The sequence below is a fragment of the Callorhinus ursinus genome, unplaced genomic scaffold (assembly GCF_003265705.2).
Source record: "Callorhinus ursinus isolate GAN/ISIS: 27379988/994484 unplaced genomic scaffold, GSC_fseal_2.0 scaffold16, whole genome shotgun sequence".
Lineage (NCBI taxonomy): Eukaryota > Metazoa > Chordata > Mammalia > Carnivora > Otariidae > Callorhinus > Callorhinus ursinus.
The window spans coordinates 37,483,437-37,501,926 of record NW_027397078.1 but is presented as its reverse complement, the minus strand read 5'-3'; the positions used below and the strand labels follow the sequence as shown (position 1 = coordinate 37,501,926).

The 18,490-nt window shown below is 54.5% G+C and overlaps 2 protein-coding genes across 15 annotated transcripts in view; one reads left to right on the top strand and one right to left on the bottom strand.

Moving 5' to 3' along the window:
* Positions 1–18,490, top strand: part of TBL1X (transducin beta like 1 X-linked) — a 218,500-nt gene that overhangs the window by 187,928 nt on the left and 12,082 nt on the right. For all 11 annotated transcript variants that reach the window (XM_073902128.1, XM_025857892.2, XM_073902127.1 and 8 more), the window contains 7 exons: positions 4,512–4,657; positions 6,323–6,581; positions 9,249–9,381; positions 9,885–10,026; positions 10,839–10,902; positions 11,028–11,125; positions 14,396–14,456. In XM_073902128.1, coding sequence (XP_073758229.1) covers positions 4,512–4,657; positions 6,323–6,581; positions 9,249–9,381; positions 9,885–10,026; positions 10,839–10,902; positions 11,028–11,125; positions 14,396–14,456 — 903 coding nt within the window. The remainder of the gene's footprint in view (positions 1–4,511; positions 4,658–6,322; positions 6,582–9,248; positions 9,382–9,884; positions 10,027–10,838; positions 10,903–11,027; positions 11,126–14,395; positions 14,457–18,490) is intronic.
* The window catches only part of GPR143 (G protein-coupled receptor 143), a 66,876-nt gene continuing 50,417 nt past the window's right edge, over positions 2,032–18,490 (bottom strand). For 2 of the 4 annotated variants that reach the window (XM_073902132.1, XM_073902129.1), the window contains 2 exons: positions 18,308–18,394; positions 9,619–9,688 (listed from right to left, as the gene is read on the bottom strand). In XM_073902132.1, the coding sequence (XP_073758233.1) occupies positions 9,651–9,688; positions 18,308–18,394 (125 nt within the window). In that variant the 3' untranslated portion in view covers positions 9,619–9,650. Of the gene's footprint in view, positions 2,091–9,618; positions 9,689–13,001; positions 13,045–18,307; positions 18,395–18,490 lie in introns of those variants that run through there. The other 2 variants (XM_073902130.1, XM_073902131.1) reach the window with 2 other exon arrangements.

The following is an 18,490-nucleotide window of genomic DNA, read 5'->3' as shown; positions in this document are numbered from 1 at the left end:
CCAGTAACCCGGGTGTAAGAGAAATTGCTGAAACAGGCCTTGCTCACATGGTCTGTGGACATGTCCCTGTTCCATGATGAATGAACATCAGGACTGCAAGGTATCCGAGTGATGGTTTCATCCAGTCTCCTCACTGAACAAACAAGGAAAGACAGAGAAGGAAGGTTTCTACTAGTTCAGGGTCTTCTCTAGATTCAAATATGTATGCAGGCCTGCTGGTCTCACATCTGGTTCTCGCATCAGCTCCTTTTGAGGTATGTTTTATCCCCACAACATAGAACAGGAAACAGAGGCCCAGCCAAATGAAGTGACCTGGCCCAGGCACTCAGTGGGGGGTCGAGGACAGGCCCAGCGCTCCTGACTGTTCCTGACATTCTCTGCACCTGGCCCTCCTGCTTGCCTCAGTGAAATCAGGGTGGCTCGAAGTCAAGAAGAAAGTCTCCCAAACAAATGGATGAAAAAACCATTGATTTAGAGGCTATGCATAGATTCGCCCAGAGAAATGCAGCTCGTGTAAATTTATAAGCAAGTAGGAGGACTGGTTTCAGTGGTGACATGGAACATTATTACCACATGTGTTTATGAAGATATCTGGTTTCCAGTCATAATTTTCTGCCCCCCCCCCAGTAGAGGACACAAATGTTAATCACAGATGTTCAAGCTCATGGCGCTCCCGTGCACCTTCATCAGCTGAGTCATCATTTTTCTTCAGTGGGGGAGGTTCATTCAAGCGATTCCTCTCCCAGCTTCTCTTCAGTCTTAGACTCCCACACCCTCGGTTCATCTCCGTCCCCTTCTTGCAGCAAGCCTCAACTGAATGTTGTCCAAATGTCTCCAAAAGTGGGATCTAACTCGCAAAGCATTATGACGCACAGAGATCAGAAACTTAGGCAACCAGACCTTATACGTGACATTTAAACACCGGATGCAAAAGGAAATCAAGGACGTAGTGGAACATTGGGTTAGAAGTGGGCTTGCAACTTGCCCTTTGCACGTTGCCTATGCTGCATCCGTGGCTGTGGCTGATGGGAGCCAGCGAGTTCCGGCTGGGAAACGGAGTTGGCATCCAACCCAGGGAACTGAAGAATTCTGGTTCCTGTGCCTGTGGGTGTTCAGGGTCAGATGAAACGATGAATCTTGCGACCCCGTAGCTAGAGTTGAAATTCTTTCTCTGCCTCTCGGCACATGCATGAACCCTGGACCCGTTACCTAACTTCTCCAGTATTTACTGTCCTTGTGTGTAAGCCGTAACAGCACTGACTGAACAGCCACCTCGAAGATCATGGGCACCGAGTGCCCAGATTTGCTTAACAGCAGTCATGAGGTCAGGATGTGCTGTTGTGTGTGCCTTGAGTAGCACTATGGCCGGTATTTGAGAGGATGAAGCAGGAAGGGATGGAGGAAGGACGTGTTCTGCTGGACCACATTTTGGGTCTCCCCCAGATTCTTCTGTTGGGATCCTAACCCCCCCAGCCCCCATGTGATAGTATTCGGAGGCAGGGCCTTTGGAAGGCGATTTGGTTGTGAGCATGGTACTGTCATGAATGGGATTCGTGTCCTTATGAAGGAGACCCCCACAGGGCTAGCTCGCCCCTTCTGTCGTGTGAGCATCAGAAATCGGCGCTCACCACACGCCAAATCTGGGCCCTGGACCGTGCACTTCCCGGCCTCCGGAACTGTGAGAAATCAGTGTCTGTGAGTCCCCTGGGCTGCAGGGTTTAGGTACAGCTGCTGGCTGGACGCACGAGACATAGAGCAGAGGCTTGACCTCTCCTCCCCACTCATGCTGTGAGTCACCCAGAGGGACGCCTCCCCTGCAGGAGCCCGAGTCGGCCGGTGCCCGTGTCGGCTGTCGGCGCCCGAGTCGGCTGTCGGCGCCCGTGTCGGCTGTCGGTGCCCAAGTCGGCGGTCGGCGCCCGTGTCGGCTGTTGGTGCCCGAGTCGGCTGGCTCCCGTGTTGGCTGTCGGCGCGGGGCTCCGCTGGTGGCTTCCGTGGACGGTTCTCAGTGGAGTCGCCTGGTGGGCTGAGAGTGGCGTCCCGCTGCCTGGCTTCGGATGTCAGCCTGAGCACCCAGGGTGCTCGAGACCTGCCTGATAGAAGGGGACGTCGCAGTCAGGGTGGCAGAGGCCCAGGGTGGGGGAGGTCGTGGCAGCGAGGTCGTGGCAAGGGCGTGGGGCAGTGCTGGCCCCGAGCAGGCGCCGGGTAAGTAAGGGCTGCCTGTTATTTTTATGAGTCCTGCGGTGGGTGTGGCCCCGTGGTGGACTTTGGAAAGATACCAGGAAACAAGAAACGGCTCTGGAAGTCAGTGTTCCGCCCTGTTCGCCCCTGGGGAGGGGGCGGTCCACAGATGGAGGAGGAGGTGGGGACCCCGAGAGTGGGGAGTGGGGTCAGCAGGCACGAAGAGTCCTGAGTAAGGAGGCCGCCATGCGCAGGTCCAGGGAAGAGTCACTGGGTAACACGGGGTGGTGGTTCCAGCTTGGCCCTAGGGGTAGGGGAAAGGGTCTGAGATGGAGGGCGAGGTCGAAGGCAGGGGAGAGGCGGGTGGAGAGGGCCTTGGCCTCTGACCCTCGGAGGCTGGAGATGGTGGGGGAGCCTCGGAGGCGGGCCTGTGCGGCGCTCGTAGGCATGTGCGGTTTGGGAAGGGACCTGCAGCCTGTTGTAAGTCACCGTGGCTGGCACAGGACTCGAAATAAATAAAGGACGTATTTTATATATTCCTTATAATCAGGCACTGGGGGATGAATGGGTGGGTTGAGGAGCAGCAGAAAGTCGATGGGGGAAAAGGAGAGGAAATGCAAACCCAGAAAGCTCCTTTCACGGAGGAACATTCCCATCTGCTGAGCGCTGCGTTTATTGCATCGGCTGGTTGTATTTTGCTCCGGGGAAGGCAGAGAGCCGCGATGTGGAAATCTGCTGGAAGGCGGGGCCTGTGCCATGGCCCTGTGGGTCTGGCTTCTGAAGGTGGGGTGCTAGCAGCATGAGTGTGGGAGGCCGTGCGCAGGCCAGTAGCGGGGACCCCCCCCAGGGAGCCCTGTGCGGCCCACCAGCCTGTAGGATGAGCCAGCGTTGATGGGCAGGTGCTCATGGAGGAGACCCCCAGGGAGCGGGATTTGAGGGATCCCCCCTTACAAATGAGGGGGGGCTGGCAGAGCTGAAGGGGTAACCCCAAGACTGGTCAGAGCGGTCCAGCCTTGTGGGACGAGCAGATTCTCGCTGCACAATGGGCAGAACATCCTGGCAAGGCAGCTGGAGGGTTCACCCCCAGAACTCCCGCTGCCTTCCCTTTTGCCTGATGAATGGCCAGTGTACGCGGTAAGAGAGTTCAGAGCCCCACGGTGGGAGTGCCTTTGGCCCCACTCCACCTCCAGGCAGGGAGCCAAGCATAGGGGCCCCCGTTACTCGCAAGGCCTGCACTCCACAAGACTTCCCAGCTCCCGGGCACCCCTGGCCACCCCAGACCGAGCAAGGGGACGGTACCCCCAGCGGACTGGGCTGCCCCCTTGCAGGGAAGATCTGCAGCAGCCGGGAGCCCCGCCATAGGGTGCCCCCTTACTCTGCTTGAGGAAGCGGTGGCCACAGCAGGTTCCCGATCGCTTTCAGACCCCCCAGGGGTCCCCAGCACCTCTTACCCCCTGCCCTGTCCCGCCACCTCCCTTTCTGGAAGTAGGCATTGTTCTGTACACGCGGTAACCACCCTGACGAGTGCTGAGGGAGGGACGGGGAGGAGCCAGCATCCCATAGCCAAGGGAAAGTTACCGATTATTAGATAAATTGACTCAAGCTACCCCACTGGGTCCAGAATGGTCTCTTCTACTTCGGATATTTGGTTGTGTGGTGCCTTCGCCCCCAGCCTACCGTGAGCGCTCGGAGCCCGGCCTCCAGAAAGGCGCCCTGTGTGCACTGCGGCTGGGCCGGGGGACGCTCAAGAGACCAAAGCCGGGAGCTCTGAAACGAGTGACGGCAACACAGGGAGAAAGCCCAGAGTTGCACTTCTGCAACGGAAACATTTCCCCAGGGGGCACCTGGGGGGGCTCAGGCGGTGAAGCGTCTGCGTGGCTCGGGTCATGATCCCGGGGTCCTGGGATCGAGCCCCACATCGGGCTCCCTGCTCGGCGAGGATGCCTGCTTCTCCCTCTGACACTCCCCTTGCTGTGCTTTCTCTCTCTCTCTTTCTCTGTCAAATAAATAAATATTAAAAAAAAAGAAACAATTATCCAGGGCAGATTATGCTCCGTTTTGCTGTCAATAACACCGAAACAGCCCCACCTCTAAAGCTGTTTCCGTCCCCTGCACACAGGTCTGGGGCCGCTGCATCGCTTCTGTCTCCCTGCCCGTTGGTGCCGCTTCGCCCCACACCGGAGCTGGCCGGCCCATGCCCCCCGCTCCCCGCGCCCCCCCCCCCCCGCCCGGCTATTCCCGAGCACCTGCAATCTGTACAGCCGCTGTCGGCTCTCCGTGGCTGGGCCTCACGAAAGCCTATGCCCCCCCCGCCCCCCCGTCTCTCGCTGCAGGTTTTTCCCACTCGGCGTTCACGTTCGGCATCGAGAGCCACATCAGCCAGTCCAATATCAACGGGACGCTGGTGCCGCCGGCTGCTCTCATCTCTATCCTGCAGAAGGGACTGCAGTATGTGGAGGCCGAGATCAGCATCAACGAGGTACGTGCGCACCCGGGGCATGGGCCGGTGGCCTGGACTCCCCACCAGCGGAGCCCGGCAACTGTGGAACAGCTCGGAAACCAGTCACGGCCACGCCACCCGTGGCCCGTCTGCTGGATTCCTTCCACGCTCCCTCGCTTGGAACGGACCTGCTCCTTACAAGCGTGTCTTATTCTGCGTTCTCTGTAGCTTTTAAAAACCTACAAAAGAAATACATCCTGTACTCGGCCACCCGTGTTCCTCCACCTGTTTCCGAAAACCCACATCTTTGAAAAACACCCGAATTTCTGCCTGTCCTGTGCACGTTCCTCCCTGAGTGGCCCTCTCCTCCTTCCTCCTCTCGGATTGGGTGCCTGGAGGCCATGTTCCACCAGCCCCTTGAGGCCCCGTCTGGTCTCTCTTTTCCACAAAACAGTTAAATGGGATAGGAGCGCGTGTGCCGGAGGCCCCCCCCCCCCCCCCATCAGCTCTCAGATCCTGCGATGCTGCCACTCGATGTTTCCGTCCCCCGGTTTCCATGTTTTCGGTCTGTCGAGAAGCCCTTGCGGCGTCTCTTCCTCACTTCCAAGTTCTAGCATGTCTGCAGATGAATAAAAGGGCACCTCGTTTGTGACTTCAGTTTGTGGTCACTGAACAGAGGGACAGCATGCTTCCAGCGTTTAAACTGGGAGGTGTTTTCGTTATTCTGGGCAGTTTCTACTTCCTGCCGAGTAGTTGTCTATTTGAGGCGTGACTCTATGAAGAAGGTGGTAGGGAAGCGTGCTGACCGCTTGGTCAACATTGGCCATGCTGTGGCCAGAACCCAACCGTGAAGGGGGCCAACGAGGTGACTGGCTACTTGCTTACACATTTTCCAGGGTTTCCTATTGTTTCCTTGCTTTCAAATACAATATTGTATGATAGTCAGAAGTCAGCTGGGGTCACGTGTCATTTCGATCGTGTCCAGCTGAAAGTCCTGACGTTCACTTCTTCCTAATTTCTGAAGTAATTGAAGTTCAGAATATGCAAAAACGTGTTTGCACATTCAGCAGCCACAACCCAGAAGCACTGACTTACTGTCTGACTCTGATATTTGGAAGGATTTCTAAGAACTTCCTCCTGTGTTCAGTGTGTATGGGAATTTTTTCATTGCAGATAGAAGCCAGAGAATCAAACCTAGTTGAAAAAACACTCATGGGGACTGAGCAGTGCTGTGGCCCATATTTCACGGCTGCATTTAGTCTACACCCTGAACCCCAATGGCAGCAGATGGATATTTTATTGAGTCACATGGATACGCGTACAAGGAATCAAACCTGAATGGTGCCAAAATCTCTAACTTGGTCTTGAGGTTTCCAGAGAGCTGCCTCTCCCTCATAAGAGGGTGGTGGTTCATAGACTTTCTGTACTTACCGTAACATCTGGGCAGGACGACTCTCAAACTCGGCACTCTCAACACGTGGGGGCCAGATGATTCTTTGTGGCGGGGCGGCCTGGGCCCTGTAGGACATTGAGCCGCATCCCCGGTCACCCCGTCCCCCCTCCCCCACTCTGCCCCCCTGGCCCTGGCCCTGGCCCGCCGTGACTCTCTGGGCATCACTCTGGGCCCTGCACCTGCCGGGCCTGGAGCGCAGAGGCCGCCGGGCCCCAGGAGCTGACGGCCGCTCCCTCTGGCTCTCTCCCCAGGATGGCACGGTGTTCGACGGCCGCCCCATAGAGTCCCTGTCCCTGATCGACGCTGTGATGCCTGACGTGGTGCAGACGCGGCAGCAGGCCTTCCGGGAGAAGCTCGCTCAGCAGCAGCAGGCCAGTGTGGCGGCGGCGGCGGCAGCGGCCACAGCGGCCACGGCGGCCACGGCAGCCCCGGCGGCCGTGGCCCAGCAGCACCCACCAAAGAACGGAGAGGCCACGGTGAACGGGGAGGAGAACGGAGCACACGCGATAAGTACGTGCGGGGCTCTGGGAGTGGGCGAGCTTCTGGCGGTTTCTCTCCTGAGTCCGTGGGAGTTGCAGACTCTTCAGGTTCTGCTGGCTATTTCTCGGAGTCCTGGGGTTGGCGTCGTGTTTTCTGGGAAGAGCTTCACGCTTTGTTTTCATCGGATTCCTTAGACGTGGCAGCCTTCACGCACACATCCTCGATTTCAGGAAGTCGTGCTGCTCAGAGAACTTGTTTTTTCTAACAGTAAGGTGCACCGTGTGATTACTGTGCCACATCAAAGGGTTTCGTTTGTGGAGGCCCCTGGTCCTCTCTCCGGCCTTCAGTGTTGAGCGTGTTGGGCCGGCATTTGCTGTACTAGCCAAGCTCATGCTTATGGAGCGGGCAGCGGGCCCCAGGAGACAGCAGGTGCGGCCTTATGTGGTCCTGCCCAGATGCTGGGCGCTTAGTCTGTGTTAGGTAATTGCCCTAAAGGACGTGGCTGATGAGAGCGCCTCAATCTCTGCTCAGAGAACCGGACTCCGCTCTGATACGTGGCTCATAAACTCAAAGACTGCTTCAGGGCCTACATTCAAAGCATGCGGTGTGTGCGTGCACGTGCAGGATGTGTGTTACACACCTGTGTGTATGTGTACGTGCCTGTGTGCGCTCGCATGTGGCTCACTTACGTGTGGCTCGCTGGTCAGCCGCCCCAGGTGAGGCTGCAGCTTGCAGCCAGGCTGTGGCAGCTTCTCGTCCATGGGCACAGGGTGACGAATTCTCTTCAGCTACAGAGTCCGATCCGCCATCAGATGGAGAACCCAGACAGGCTTAATGCAGATTCTAATAAGTGGGATGATGTATGGGCCATGAGTCTAGCGTAGAAATGGAAGGACTTCACACATGTAGCTTCCATCATCACTGTTAACCAGGTCCCGAGGATGGGGCGGGGAAGGAAGAAGACAACATGCAGCTCGTGCCGCATATCGCTTAGTGCCTATCCACTCACAATACAACCCTCAGGTTCTCAAAAATGAAACTGGAAGAAACTAAGGGTCATTGTTTTCTTAGTCTTCCATCACAGAAATGAATTTGTAAGTGGTGAACTTCAAGAAATCTGTGTTTGCCAAGACAGAAATTTTGCAGACTTCTGAACTGTACTGATTTCTTTTAAACCTGGTGGGGGGGTAGAAGATCTTAATGGTTGGGGCATGTGGGTGGCTCAGTCATTTAAGCATCCGACTCTTGATCTCAGCTCAGGTTTTGATCTCAGGCTTGTGAGTTCAAGCCCTGCATTGGGCTCCACGCTGGGCAAGGAGCCTTTAAAGAAGAAAAGAAAATCTAACGGGACTTAGCTGCATAGAGACGGGTACACGCCTTAAAGCAGACTGGCCGCTCACACACAGATAGCCTTCACTTCGTGGGTGCCCGTGGGTTACCTGTCACTCTCCAGGGAGCACACCCAAGGGCTCGCTCCTACTTCCTCTCTGGCATGGCACATCATCCTTACTTTTACTTTGTTTCCTGAAGCCTGGGGCCACCTACAGTTTGTGGTCATGTTGCTACAAGGCAGGCTGAGGCCAGACTGTGGTGTCCGAAGTGATCGTTCATCCTGACCTTCAAGAATCTTCTGTATGCTGCCACTTGGGAGAAGAACAGCCACCTTCCGGGATGGTTCTCTTAAGGGTGGCATTTAGTGTGCTTGTCTCCACGGTCACCAGGCCTACCCGGGAATTCAGAACCCAGATCCCATGAGTCACCCAGGGCGGGCTTATTCGGTTAGAGAGCCTGGCAGCTCTGCTTGGCGTAAGAAGTCTGATACGAGGTGGCTCCAAGAAGGAAAAAACAGAGCACTCCAGTCCCATGAATACGAGGCTGTTTGCAGGCAGGGGGTGCAGGGTGGTGGGCACGCTGGAAGAGTGGTGGCCTCTCCCACTGGGAGTGCGCGTCACAGATAAAGAGGTGATGCCTCAGACAGGTGCTCACGGATAAGATGTCTCATCCCGTCTGGAGAACAGTGTGGCCTTTGGGCTCGACCTAGCTCTCATCATTCCCCCACCATCCCCCCACCAGCCTCATGATGGTGGTGGTTGTTAGACCTTAGCGTGGCCCTAGTTATACAGAATAAATAACTTTGTATTTCTCTATCAAATTTGGAGACCGTTGAAATAAAGAACTGTAATACATTTACTAAAATACACAAAAGTCATGATACAGTTGAAATCGTCAGAGGTAATGTTAACCTAGCACGTAAAAAGATGTCTCTATCAGAGCAAGACGATTATATAGTCTTACTCATACGTGGAACATAAGAAACAATGCAGAGGATCCTAGGGGAAGGGAGGGAAAACTGAAGGGGAAATCATCAGCGAGGCAGATGAACCATGAGAGACTCTTAACTCCAGGAAACAAACTGAGGGTTGCTGGAGGAAAGGTGGGTGGGGGATGGGGTAGCGGGGTGATGGGCATTAAGGAGGGCGTGTCGTGGGATGAGCACCAGGTGTTATATGCAACTGATAGTGTATTGAACTCTATACCTGAAGCCCATGACATACTATTAACAGGCTGACCGAATTTAAATTTTAAAAAACGAAAACAAAAAATAAAAAGAAGGTGTCTCTAACACTCAGGTGCGCCGAGAACTTATTTCTTTTATACACCGGTTAGCCACATGTCTTTTCCTGTTTCCTGTGACAGATAATCATTCGAAACCAATGGAAATAGATGGAGACGTTGAGATCCCACCCAACAAAGCCACAGTCCTTCGGGGCCACGAGTCTGAGGTGTTCATTTGTGCCTGGAACCCTGTCAGTGATCTCCTAGCTTCCGGGTAAGGTTGCCAGGCCGGGGGTGCCCCAGGGTCTGGGGCGTCTGGGATGGTCTCTCCTTTCTGAAACTGTGCCTTATGGAATACATGCTCCCCTCTCCTTGGTGTGTGCACCAAGACCTTGGACCCTCCATGATGCCCTCCTTCCCAGGTCATGAAGAAGCCCTTGCTCCGCCCTGTGTCCTCAGTGGGGTAGGGAGCAATGCAAAGATACTTACAATTGCAAAGGGGTGCCTGGCTGGCTCATTCAATAGAGCATGCGACTCTTGATCTCAAGGTTGTGAGTTCAAACCCGCGTTGGGTGTGGAGCCTACTTGAAAAAAAAAAACAAAAACCTAAAAGCCACAAAAGTGGTGAGGCAAGAAACACAGCCAGTGAGCGGGACTAAGAGGGGACGAGGCCGCAGGCCAGAGCTAGCTGACACAGGCAGCCCGAGAAAGGCTGCCGGGCTTTGTTTGCGCTTGAACGGGAAGCCGCATGAATGCACATGCGCTTTCCTTCTACAGCTCCGGAGACTCAACGGCAAGAATATGGAACCTCAATGAGAACAGCAATGGGGGCTCCACGCAGCTCGTGTTGAGGCACTGTATACGAGAAGGAGGACATGACGTGCCGAGTAATAAAGACGTGACCTCACTGGACTGGAACGTAAGCACCTGCCACCACCCAGACGCGTCAGCAGCTCCAGCTCGGCCGGCGCCCTGGCGAGGCTCCGCGGGGCGCGGACATAGGGCAGCGGGCCGTCGGGTCCGTGAGCCACCACCGCTGGGCGCGGACATAGGGCAGCGGGCCGTCGGGTCCGTGAGCCACCACCGCTGGGCGCGGACATAGGGCAGCGGGCCGTCGGGTCCGTGAGCCACCACCGCTGCCCCCCGGGGCTTCTCTCCCGTTGCTGAGAGCGTCTCGCAAGGCTGTGCTGGGCAGACAGCTGGCGGGGTGTTCGGGGGCCTCCCATTCGGTCCCTGAGCAAATGAGCCCGGTGGTTCCAGGGTTGTGGAGACGGAGAGGGGACAGGCAGCCAGGAGAAGGGGCCGTCCGGCTCGCCGCTTGGGCGGCGGGTGTTACAGGCATTTACCCTTGGGAAGCACGCGGGCCTTCCGAACTCCCTCAGCGTGTGTCTGCGTCACAGATTGCGCTCTGTGTGCAAGCGCATTTTTAACAGCCGTGGTCAGTGCCTCCAAGTGTCCCTGTAACTTTTCGGATGGCATGTTTCGGGACGTCGGCGGGGGTGACTGGGTGCGGTGCGTTTTCCTCGTCTGCCCCGTGTCGTGGCAGAACACCGTAGGTCGCCAGTTCGGAGCAGTGGGGCCTCCCGTGGTCCCGGGGGCTCCGTTAGTGTCTTCACTGGGAGCCGAGGCTGCTCCAGCCCCGGGAGCCCCGGGAGCCCCGGGGTCCGGCGAGGCACCGCCTTGGCTCACACCGAGCTATTGGCGGTGTGTGTGTGTGTTTCTGGCCTGCAGAGCGACGGGACGCTGTTGGCGACAGGCTCCTACGACGGCTTCGCCCGGATATGGACCGAAGACGGTGAGCCGGGCCCGCCCACGTGCGGTGGGAGGCGTGCCTCGCGACGCGACTGGCAGTGAGCCGACCTGCCGACCTGCCGACCGTGGCCTTGAAGTCAGCCTGTTTGTTCTTTCTTTACCTGACAGGCAACCTGGCCAGCACCTTAGGGCAGCATAAAGGCCCCATCTTTGCCTTGAAATGGAACAAAAAGGGGAATTACATTTTGAGTGCTGGTGTAGACAAAGTGAGTATTCGCTTAAAATAGGTCTCAAAAAACAAATGTCTCTTTGATCTGTAGATGCTGACTGACTTTTAATCTCTGGGTAACATCCTGGGTTTTTTTGTTTTTGTGTTTAATTCTGAGGCTTTCTGCTCCTCCTCAACAAGGCAGAAGAGCTGCTTTAAGTTTTGTTTTTGTGGTTTTGGTCTTACTGTTCATATATAACACGTACTCTCTCAACATATTGTACTGTTCCACAGACCTTTGTGCAGAGCCTCTCCCCCCCTTTTTTTGAGGTACGTCATTCAGCGATGGAAAGAGGAAATCCCCCAGTTGCATGTATCCAGTGGTTGAAAAGCAAAGTGGCGTGGGGTGCACGGGACAGAAACCTTTCCCCCACTGAGCAGTTTTGGAAACACAAACCCTTTTCTCTCGCCAGGCTTCTGTCTCCCTAATGCGGTGAATTGTGACTTCCCGTCGTGGGCTGCAGGCTTCTTTGAGAGCTGGAGGAAAGTGGGCCCGCCCACGAGGGAGCACATCCCTGGCGGCCCACGGGGCACGCTCGGCACACGTGTTGTGCCTGGACAGGGCTGCCAGGTGGACGGGGTCAGGTCCGAGTGGCCGCGAGCAGCCAAGGGCCTCTAGAAGCCATGGGTGGGCAAGGAGTCAGCAGGTGCAGGCATCATCTGGCTCTGAGCGTGGCCCACTCTCTCTGGGTCTGCTTCCTCAGTTGCCAAGAGCCAGGAATCGGGACCCCCAAAGAACGTGGAAGGAATGCTTGCATCATTCTTGAGACTCAGCAGGAATTGGAAGTCCTTACTTTGGAGAGGAAGTATTCTCGAGAAATGAAGCCGAAGGGAGACAGGAGTGGTTTGTGTTTCTACAGCTGTCGACCGGGTCTGAGGACTAGACTGTCGTGTGGTTTCCGAAGGGCTTTACGTTTTCATACTGACGTCAGGATCATTTGGAAACCTGGTTACGTTACTGCTGGGTATCCACTTGAGTTCTACAGTGAATGGACAGTAGTAGACACCGCCTGTCAACACTGTGACGGGTGTGGGCTAAGGTATTTACTATCTGGCCGGTGACAATGTGTGCCAACCCCCGCACCAGAGGGTAGCCCTCTAGGTCAGTGAAGAGTGCCGTCGCGCTCACTGTACGTGTTGGCCTCTTCAGGGCTCCCGAGAGAGGAGGTGAGCGCTGGTGCCAACGGCCCCCTTTCACGGGCACCTGCACTCACTTCCCTAGGGACACCCGGGTCCAGGGTGCACGCCCCGGATTGCCAGTAACTTCTACCCTTTGACCTCCTCACACTTCCTAAAAAGTTCTTTGCAGCCTCACCTGCCTCCTGCACAGGGGCTCTTTTTTGTATTCCATTTTTGATTTTCCACCTTCCTCTCAGTTGTGACTCTACCGGGTGATGAGCCGGACAGCCACGGAAAATGCACATTTGGAATTCACTTCGTGTTTGGGTCCTACACGCTCTGCTGTTGTTCATCAACCATGGCAGGAATAATGAGAGTGTTCTCGAAAGTGATGCCGAGGGAGGAAGGGTCATGGACAGGGATGCTGGTGTTGACCTTCGCTGCATGCTTAACCTAGAAGGAGTGGTGGCAGGGTATATCACAGTCTTAAAAAGCTTTTGTGTAGTTAATGTGTTGTTTCGTCCCTTGTATACGTAGCGGAAACACCAACTAGGTGATAGGATTGCTGCTGCGGTATGTGGCATTGTATCAGAGAGAAGTATTGAAGGAGTTTATGTAGTCTCCGCATTGCCACATTTGGGAGTGGCTCTGTTAAGAAAAGAGTTACGCTCCACCAAACGACAAAGAAAGTTAATTGGTCTAGGGGAGCCTGGCTGGCTCAGTGGGTGGAGCGCACGACTCTTGATCCTCAGGGTTGTGAGTTCGAGCCCCGCGTTGGGTTTAGAGATGACTTAAAATCTTAAAAAAAAAAAAAAAAAAAAAGTTCATTGGTCTAGAGCTGGGCCCAAACTTAGAGAACTGAGTTTCAAAGTTACTTGGTGCTCTGAGGATTTCATCTGCAATTTCCTGCAGTTAATAACAAAATATAAGCAGTTCTTAAAGCAGATTCTTAAGTGCTATGGACAGGGAGGTGGAAAAGTTCCAGTTAAGGTAGAAATTCCAGTTGATTAAGACTTAATTCCCATGGGGCGCCTGGGTGGCTTAGTTAAGCGTCTGCCTTTGGCTCAGGTCATGATCCCAGGGACCTGGGATCGAGCCCCATGTCAGGCTCTCTGCTCCGCGGGGAACCTGCTTCTCCCTCTCTCTCATGCTCTCTCAAATAAAATCTTTAAAAAACAAAAAACCCAATTCCCATCTGTCAGTGAGCTGCATCTGGTTGCTTCCCTGTCTTCCCTTAAGTTCCTAAGGATTCAGGATTTACTTTCCTTTGCAAGGTGGAGATCATTTTTCTCCGTATTTGTACAGCGGTGACTCGTGCCCGGGCCCAGTGTGACACACTGCTGTGCTGGATCTGGTATCCGTGCCGTGGAGGGGGGTGATGGTCAGGGCCAGGGTCAGAATTGCCAGCTTCTCGAGCTCTGCATTTGGCAAAGTGCTAGAAAGCTGTGTCGAGGTGCCTCGTGGCAGGTTTATCAGCAGGTGTCTGTTGGGGAGGAAGGGGGATCCCCACCCATCGGGGCACTTTTCCTGATAGTGTTCCGTGGAGCAGCCACCAGCACATGTGGCTGTTGGTTCACAGAATGTGGCCATCGGACCGCTGAGCGTAGAACCCACACTGGATCCCAAAAATCTAGATGAAACACAGGATGCCAGATATCTCATTAATGTTTACGTATCAGTTCTGTGTTGAGACAATATTTTGGCCACATTGGAGTGAGCTAAAATGTATTGTTAAAATTAATTTTACCGATTTCTTTTTCCTTTTTTTTTTTTTTTTAAGATTTATTTGAGAGAGAGAGAACAAGCATGTGTACGAGGGGAGGGGGAGAGGGAGAGAGAATCCTCAAGCAGACTCCCTACTGAGCACAGAGCCCTACCTGGGGCTCGATCCCAGGACCCCGAGATCACGAAATGAGCCGAAAGTAAGAGTCAACACTCAACTGAGCCACCCAGGCGCCCCTTTTTCTTTCTAATGTAGTTACGAGAAAATTAAAAATGACTTTTGTGGTTCACATTGTATCTCTTTGGGACAGTGCTAGTTTAGAAGAAAGGGCTGGTTCACGGTCTTTTCTTGTATATTAAATTTTTCTAGAAAAATCTTTCCATGAAGAATAGTTCCTAACTTTTTCCTTTTGTTTGCGGAGCACAGACAACAATAATTTGGGATGCCCACACAGGAGAAGCCAAACAACAGTTTCCGTTTCATTCTGGTGAGTTTTTGTGGTGGGGTTTTTTTTTTTTTTTTTAATAATTCAAAATAGGAATTCATAGCCCTAGGAAATGTCCCTTAAAGTAATCGTGAAAACTTGCAGGAAGGAGTCCGCAGATGTAGCTGGTAGGAAGGAAATGCATTTCGTGGGAAGCCTTGTTCTTAAGCTTTGCAAGATACACATACCCTCAACAGCTGCCTGCTCAGAACTTAAAAAAAAACACAGCAGTGAACCAAGCACAGAAGCAGTGTGGGTGCCTTCTTCCTGCTGTCCCAAGGCAGGTGCTGCACTGGGGTTCCCCGGGGCCACGCCCAGGTTCGGAAGCTCCCTGGGAGCACTCCCGGACTCCACGGATAGCTGTCCTCGGGGCTGAGATGCATCACCGCGGAAGGACACAGAGCAGAAGCCACGGGCAGGGGCACATGGCCGGGGGGGGCGGGGGGGACGTCCAGGGCTTCTGAGCGTCCTCTCCGAGCGGAATCAGTCCGCGTCTGATTCCCCCAGAAACGAGTTGGGACAACACATGGGAAGGGTCAGCCACCAGGAAAACTCATTAGGACTCAGTGCCTGAGGTTTGTAATTGGGGGCTGGTCCCCGTAGGCACCCCTGCTTGGCGTGTGCCGCAATTCCGGACTCCCAGAGGGAAGGCAGGAGGGCTTCAGCACACACCCCGCTGTTGGCACAGTTTAGGCACAGGACACCATTCTTGTCTGTTAGGCAGTGGTGGGAAACCTCTGGACACCCAAATTCCCAGTCTCGGGCCAAGGACCGGCCTTGCCCGTGGGCACTCCTGTGGAGAGCAGCGTCAGGCCTGTGGGGGTCCGTCTGCCCCGCATAGATGTGTAGCCACCACTGTGGACCTCACCCTGTCCCTTTTGTGTGTTGGGGTCCTAGCAGGTTACATGAGGCAGCCAGGGCTCTAGAGAGTTCCAGTTACCCGGATTCCCACCTGCCACTTCACACTCTGTGTAGCTCAGTCTTACTGTTAGATGTGGCCTCTTAAGGACAGACGACCACCTCCCAGAAGGAACGGACTGGGATAAAGATTGGCTCAGATCTGGCAGAAGGGAGTGGATGCTCCTTCCCTCAACAGGAAATGTCTCTTCCATTTTGAGGGAATCTACACGTATGGAGGGAGTGTTTACTATTCTCTCAGGGCACCCTGACGGGGAGTTTGGGGTGCATGGTCATGGTCTGCATCCACGCACTGGCCCCATGGACTCCCCTTGGCAGCACAGCCCATCTCCGTGCCCGGGGAGGGGCTCCAGGCAGGGGACGTGGGTCGTCCAGGGAGCCGACACAGCCAAAGATTCCGCGAGGCAGGACTGGGTTCCGACGCCTGGACACCGACTCCACATGGTACTTCAGCTGTGCTTTCTCCTGATCCGGGGGACCCTGGTGTCGTAGCTGGTACCCTGGTACTTTGCAGACATAGCACGTCTCTCCCGTGTGTCCTTGTAGCTTGGGGTCCACACCGGATACACCCCGTGGGATGCCAGGGAATTTCGCTCTTAAGTGTTGCTTTAATCTAACACCACTGATGATGTGGAAGTGGGTGAACATATTCCAAAATGTATGTTCTCACCAGGAAGTAGGCACAGCTCCAAACGCAGGTGGCTTGGAGTTCCGACCTCTTGTGGTGTGGGGCAGGGGAGGGTGTGTAGGTCACATGATATGTACCGTTAGTAAAAACTACTACACGTTCACGTGGTGGACAGCCGTTACCACTGTCTGGTTCCAGAACGTTTCCACCACCCCGAAAGGAAATTCCTTCTCTTTAAGTAAAGTCCTTCGCCTTACAAGCCCAGCGTCTGGCAAGCCAGTCTACGTGGCTCTGAGCATGTTGCCAGATTACAGCTCTGCTCCATACAGCATAGCAGAACAAGTAGCACGGGACTGGATCCTTCCTGGTGGTCTCGCATTGTTGGCATAAATAACCAAAGTGTCCCAACCTTTGTTGCCGGGGACGATACCGGAACGGATTCGGAGCTCGAGAAGAGCAGGTGTGCCTCATCCATGTGGTCGGAGGGCATATCTGGAACACAGCTCTGGATTCCTCTTTTCAGAGAAAAAATATGCCCAAGATAAACATCAGTAAGACTCCCCTGACACTTTTATTTATGGGGCGCCTGGGTGATGCTGTTGGTGAAGCGTCCAGCTCTTGATTGTGGCTCAGGTCCTGGTCTCAGTCTGAGGTTGAGTCCTGTGTCGGGCTCTACACTCAGTGTAGAGTCTGCCAGGGCATTCCCTCTGTCCCCCGGCCTCCACCGTTCTCCCAGAAATAATAAATCTCAAAAAAAAAGAAATTCATTTATAAAGGTTTTCAGCAGAATGTAGTATTTCCCAAAGCATTTCTAAGACTTCATGGAAGGGCTCTCCATCCCACTGGCCCAAGAACACCACCCATGTGTTTCTTATATATTGAGAGACCTTCTCACCCGTAATTTTCACCATAATGGGGTATAGGTCCCCACTGCTGGTTCAGTAAGATCCAGGTGTCGTTTGCTCTTTTTTTTTCCTTTAGTGTGAAGGAGAGTGCCAGAAACTGTTCAAGATGGTAACTTGAAAGAAAAGGAAGTGTGCTCTTTTTTGGAGCAAAACACAGAGCTTATAAGGAGGACCCTTTGTCAGCATTCAGAAGCTCCCGAGTTGATGGGTTGATCTGAGAAATTGCTTTGGCTCGTTAGGTTTTTTCCCCATGAACACCTGTTAGGGCCATGGTCCGTCACCATCAGCAGGAAGCGTTAGCTCGGAGCCTAACCGTGGACTACCACTCAGCAATAAGAAGGAGCACGTTATCAACAGACTGTTGGTAACACTTAACAGCCTGATAGATGTCAAGGGGTCTCAACGTGACCAGTCTCCAGAGGTCGCCTGCCGTATGACTCCATTATGTATAACCTTCTTGAGATGATGAACTGTTGGAGAACGCACGAGTGGAGCCAGACCGTAGGGATGGTGCAGGGGAGGGCTTGGTGTGAGTATAAAGTGGCACGAGGGGATTCTCGGTGACCATGGCACGGTTCTGGATCTGCCTGTGCACGTGGTCGCTCAGAGCTGCCTGTGTGATAAAGTGACCCAGCCCCGCCCCCCGCCTCCCAACACACACACTGTACCAGGATCAGCCTTCTGCTCTTGCCCCTGTCCCGTAGAGCCGCAGAATGCAACGATTGGGGGAACCTGGATCAACAGTAACATTTCAAAATTAAACTTCAAAAACAAAACAAAACAAAGCCAGGCTGTGCCTGGAGTGGTGCTGATTGCTGAACCTCACTGGCCCACGTGTGGGCAGGGAGCGCATGTGGACCCAGAGTCGCTATGCCTTGCCTCCTGTCGCTTACCCACACCGAATGGTGCGATCATCCTGGGGGCTCCGGGGGTCCTGGTGGCAGGGGCCCACTCACAGGGGAGCCAGCCACCCAAGTACAGAGGGTTCCCCCCCTCTGGACGGCAAGGGTCAGTGGACGTTAATTTTTACGACCAGGTGCTAGACAGTGTCCCCAGAGCTGCCCCCCCGGATCGCCCTGTTTCCAAGTGTATGAATTGCATGCCCTGAATGCAGAGGGCGGCCCAGGAATTGAGGACTTGGCCGGTGCAGTGTTGTCAGTGATAGCAGCTGCGGTCTTAGCTCTCTGGTGCACGGGCTCATCCCTCTGACCAACGGGATCCGTGCCTTCCTTCCTCTGTGCCCAGGCGGGAGGTGTGCCGGGAGCCGTGGGGTTACTGCGAAACCCAGTGCTGGGGGGGGGGGGGCACAAAGAGGTGCTCTCGGCTTCTTAACACGCCTGTGCTCGCTCCCCACCAAATGCTCCCACCTGCAAAGTGCACTCGGGAACCCACCCTGCAGTTACCCACCTGTGGAAGATCAGGAGGGGCAATCTGATCGTTAGCATATCCTGAGAAATCTGGATTCTTCTCCCGATTCAGTGCTGACTTGCCTTTAAAAGAAACACACGAGACATGGTTAGGGTGCTGATCGGTCCACGAAACCTCTGACGAGAGGCTTGCGGGAACCTCACTCCCTCCCTCCTGTG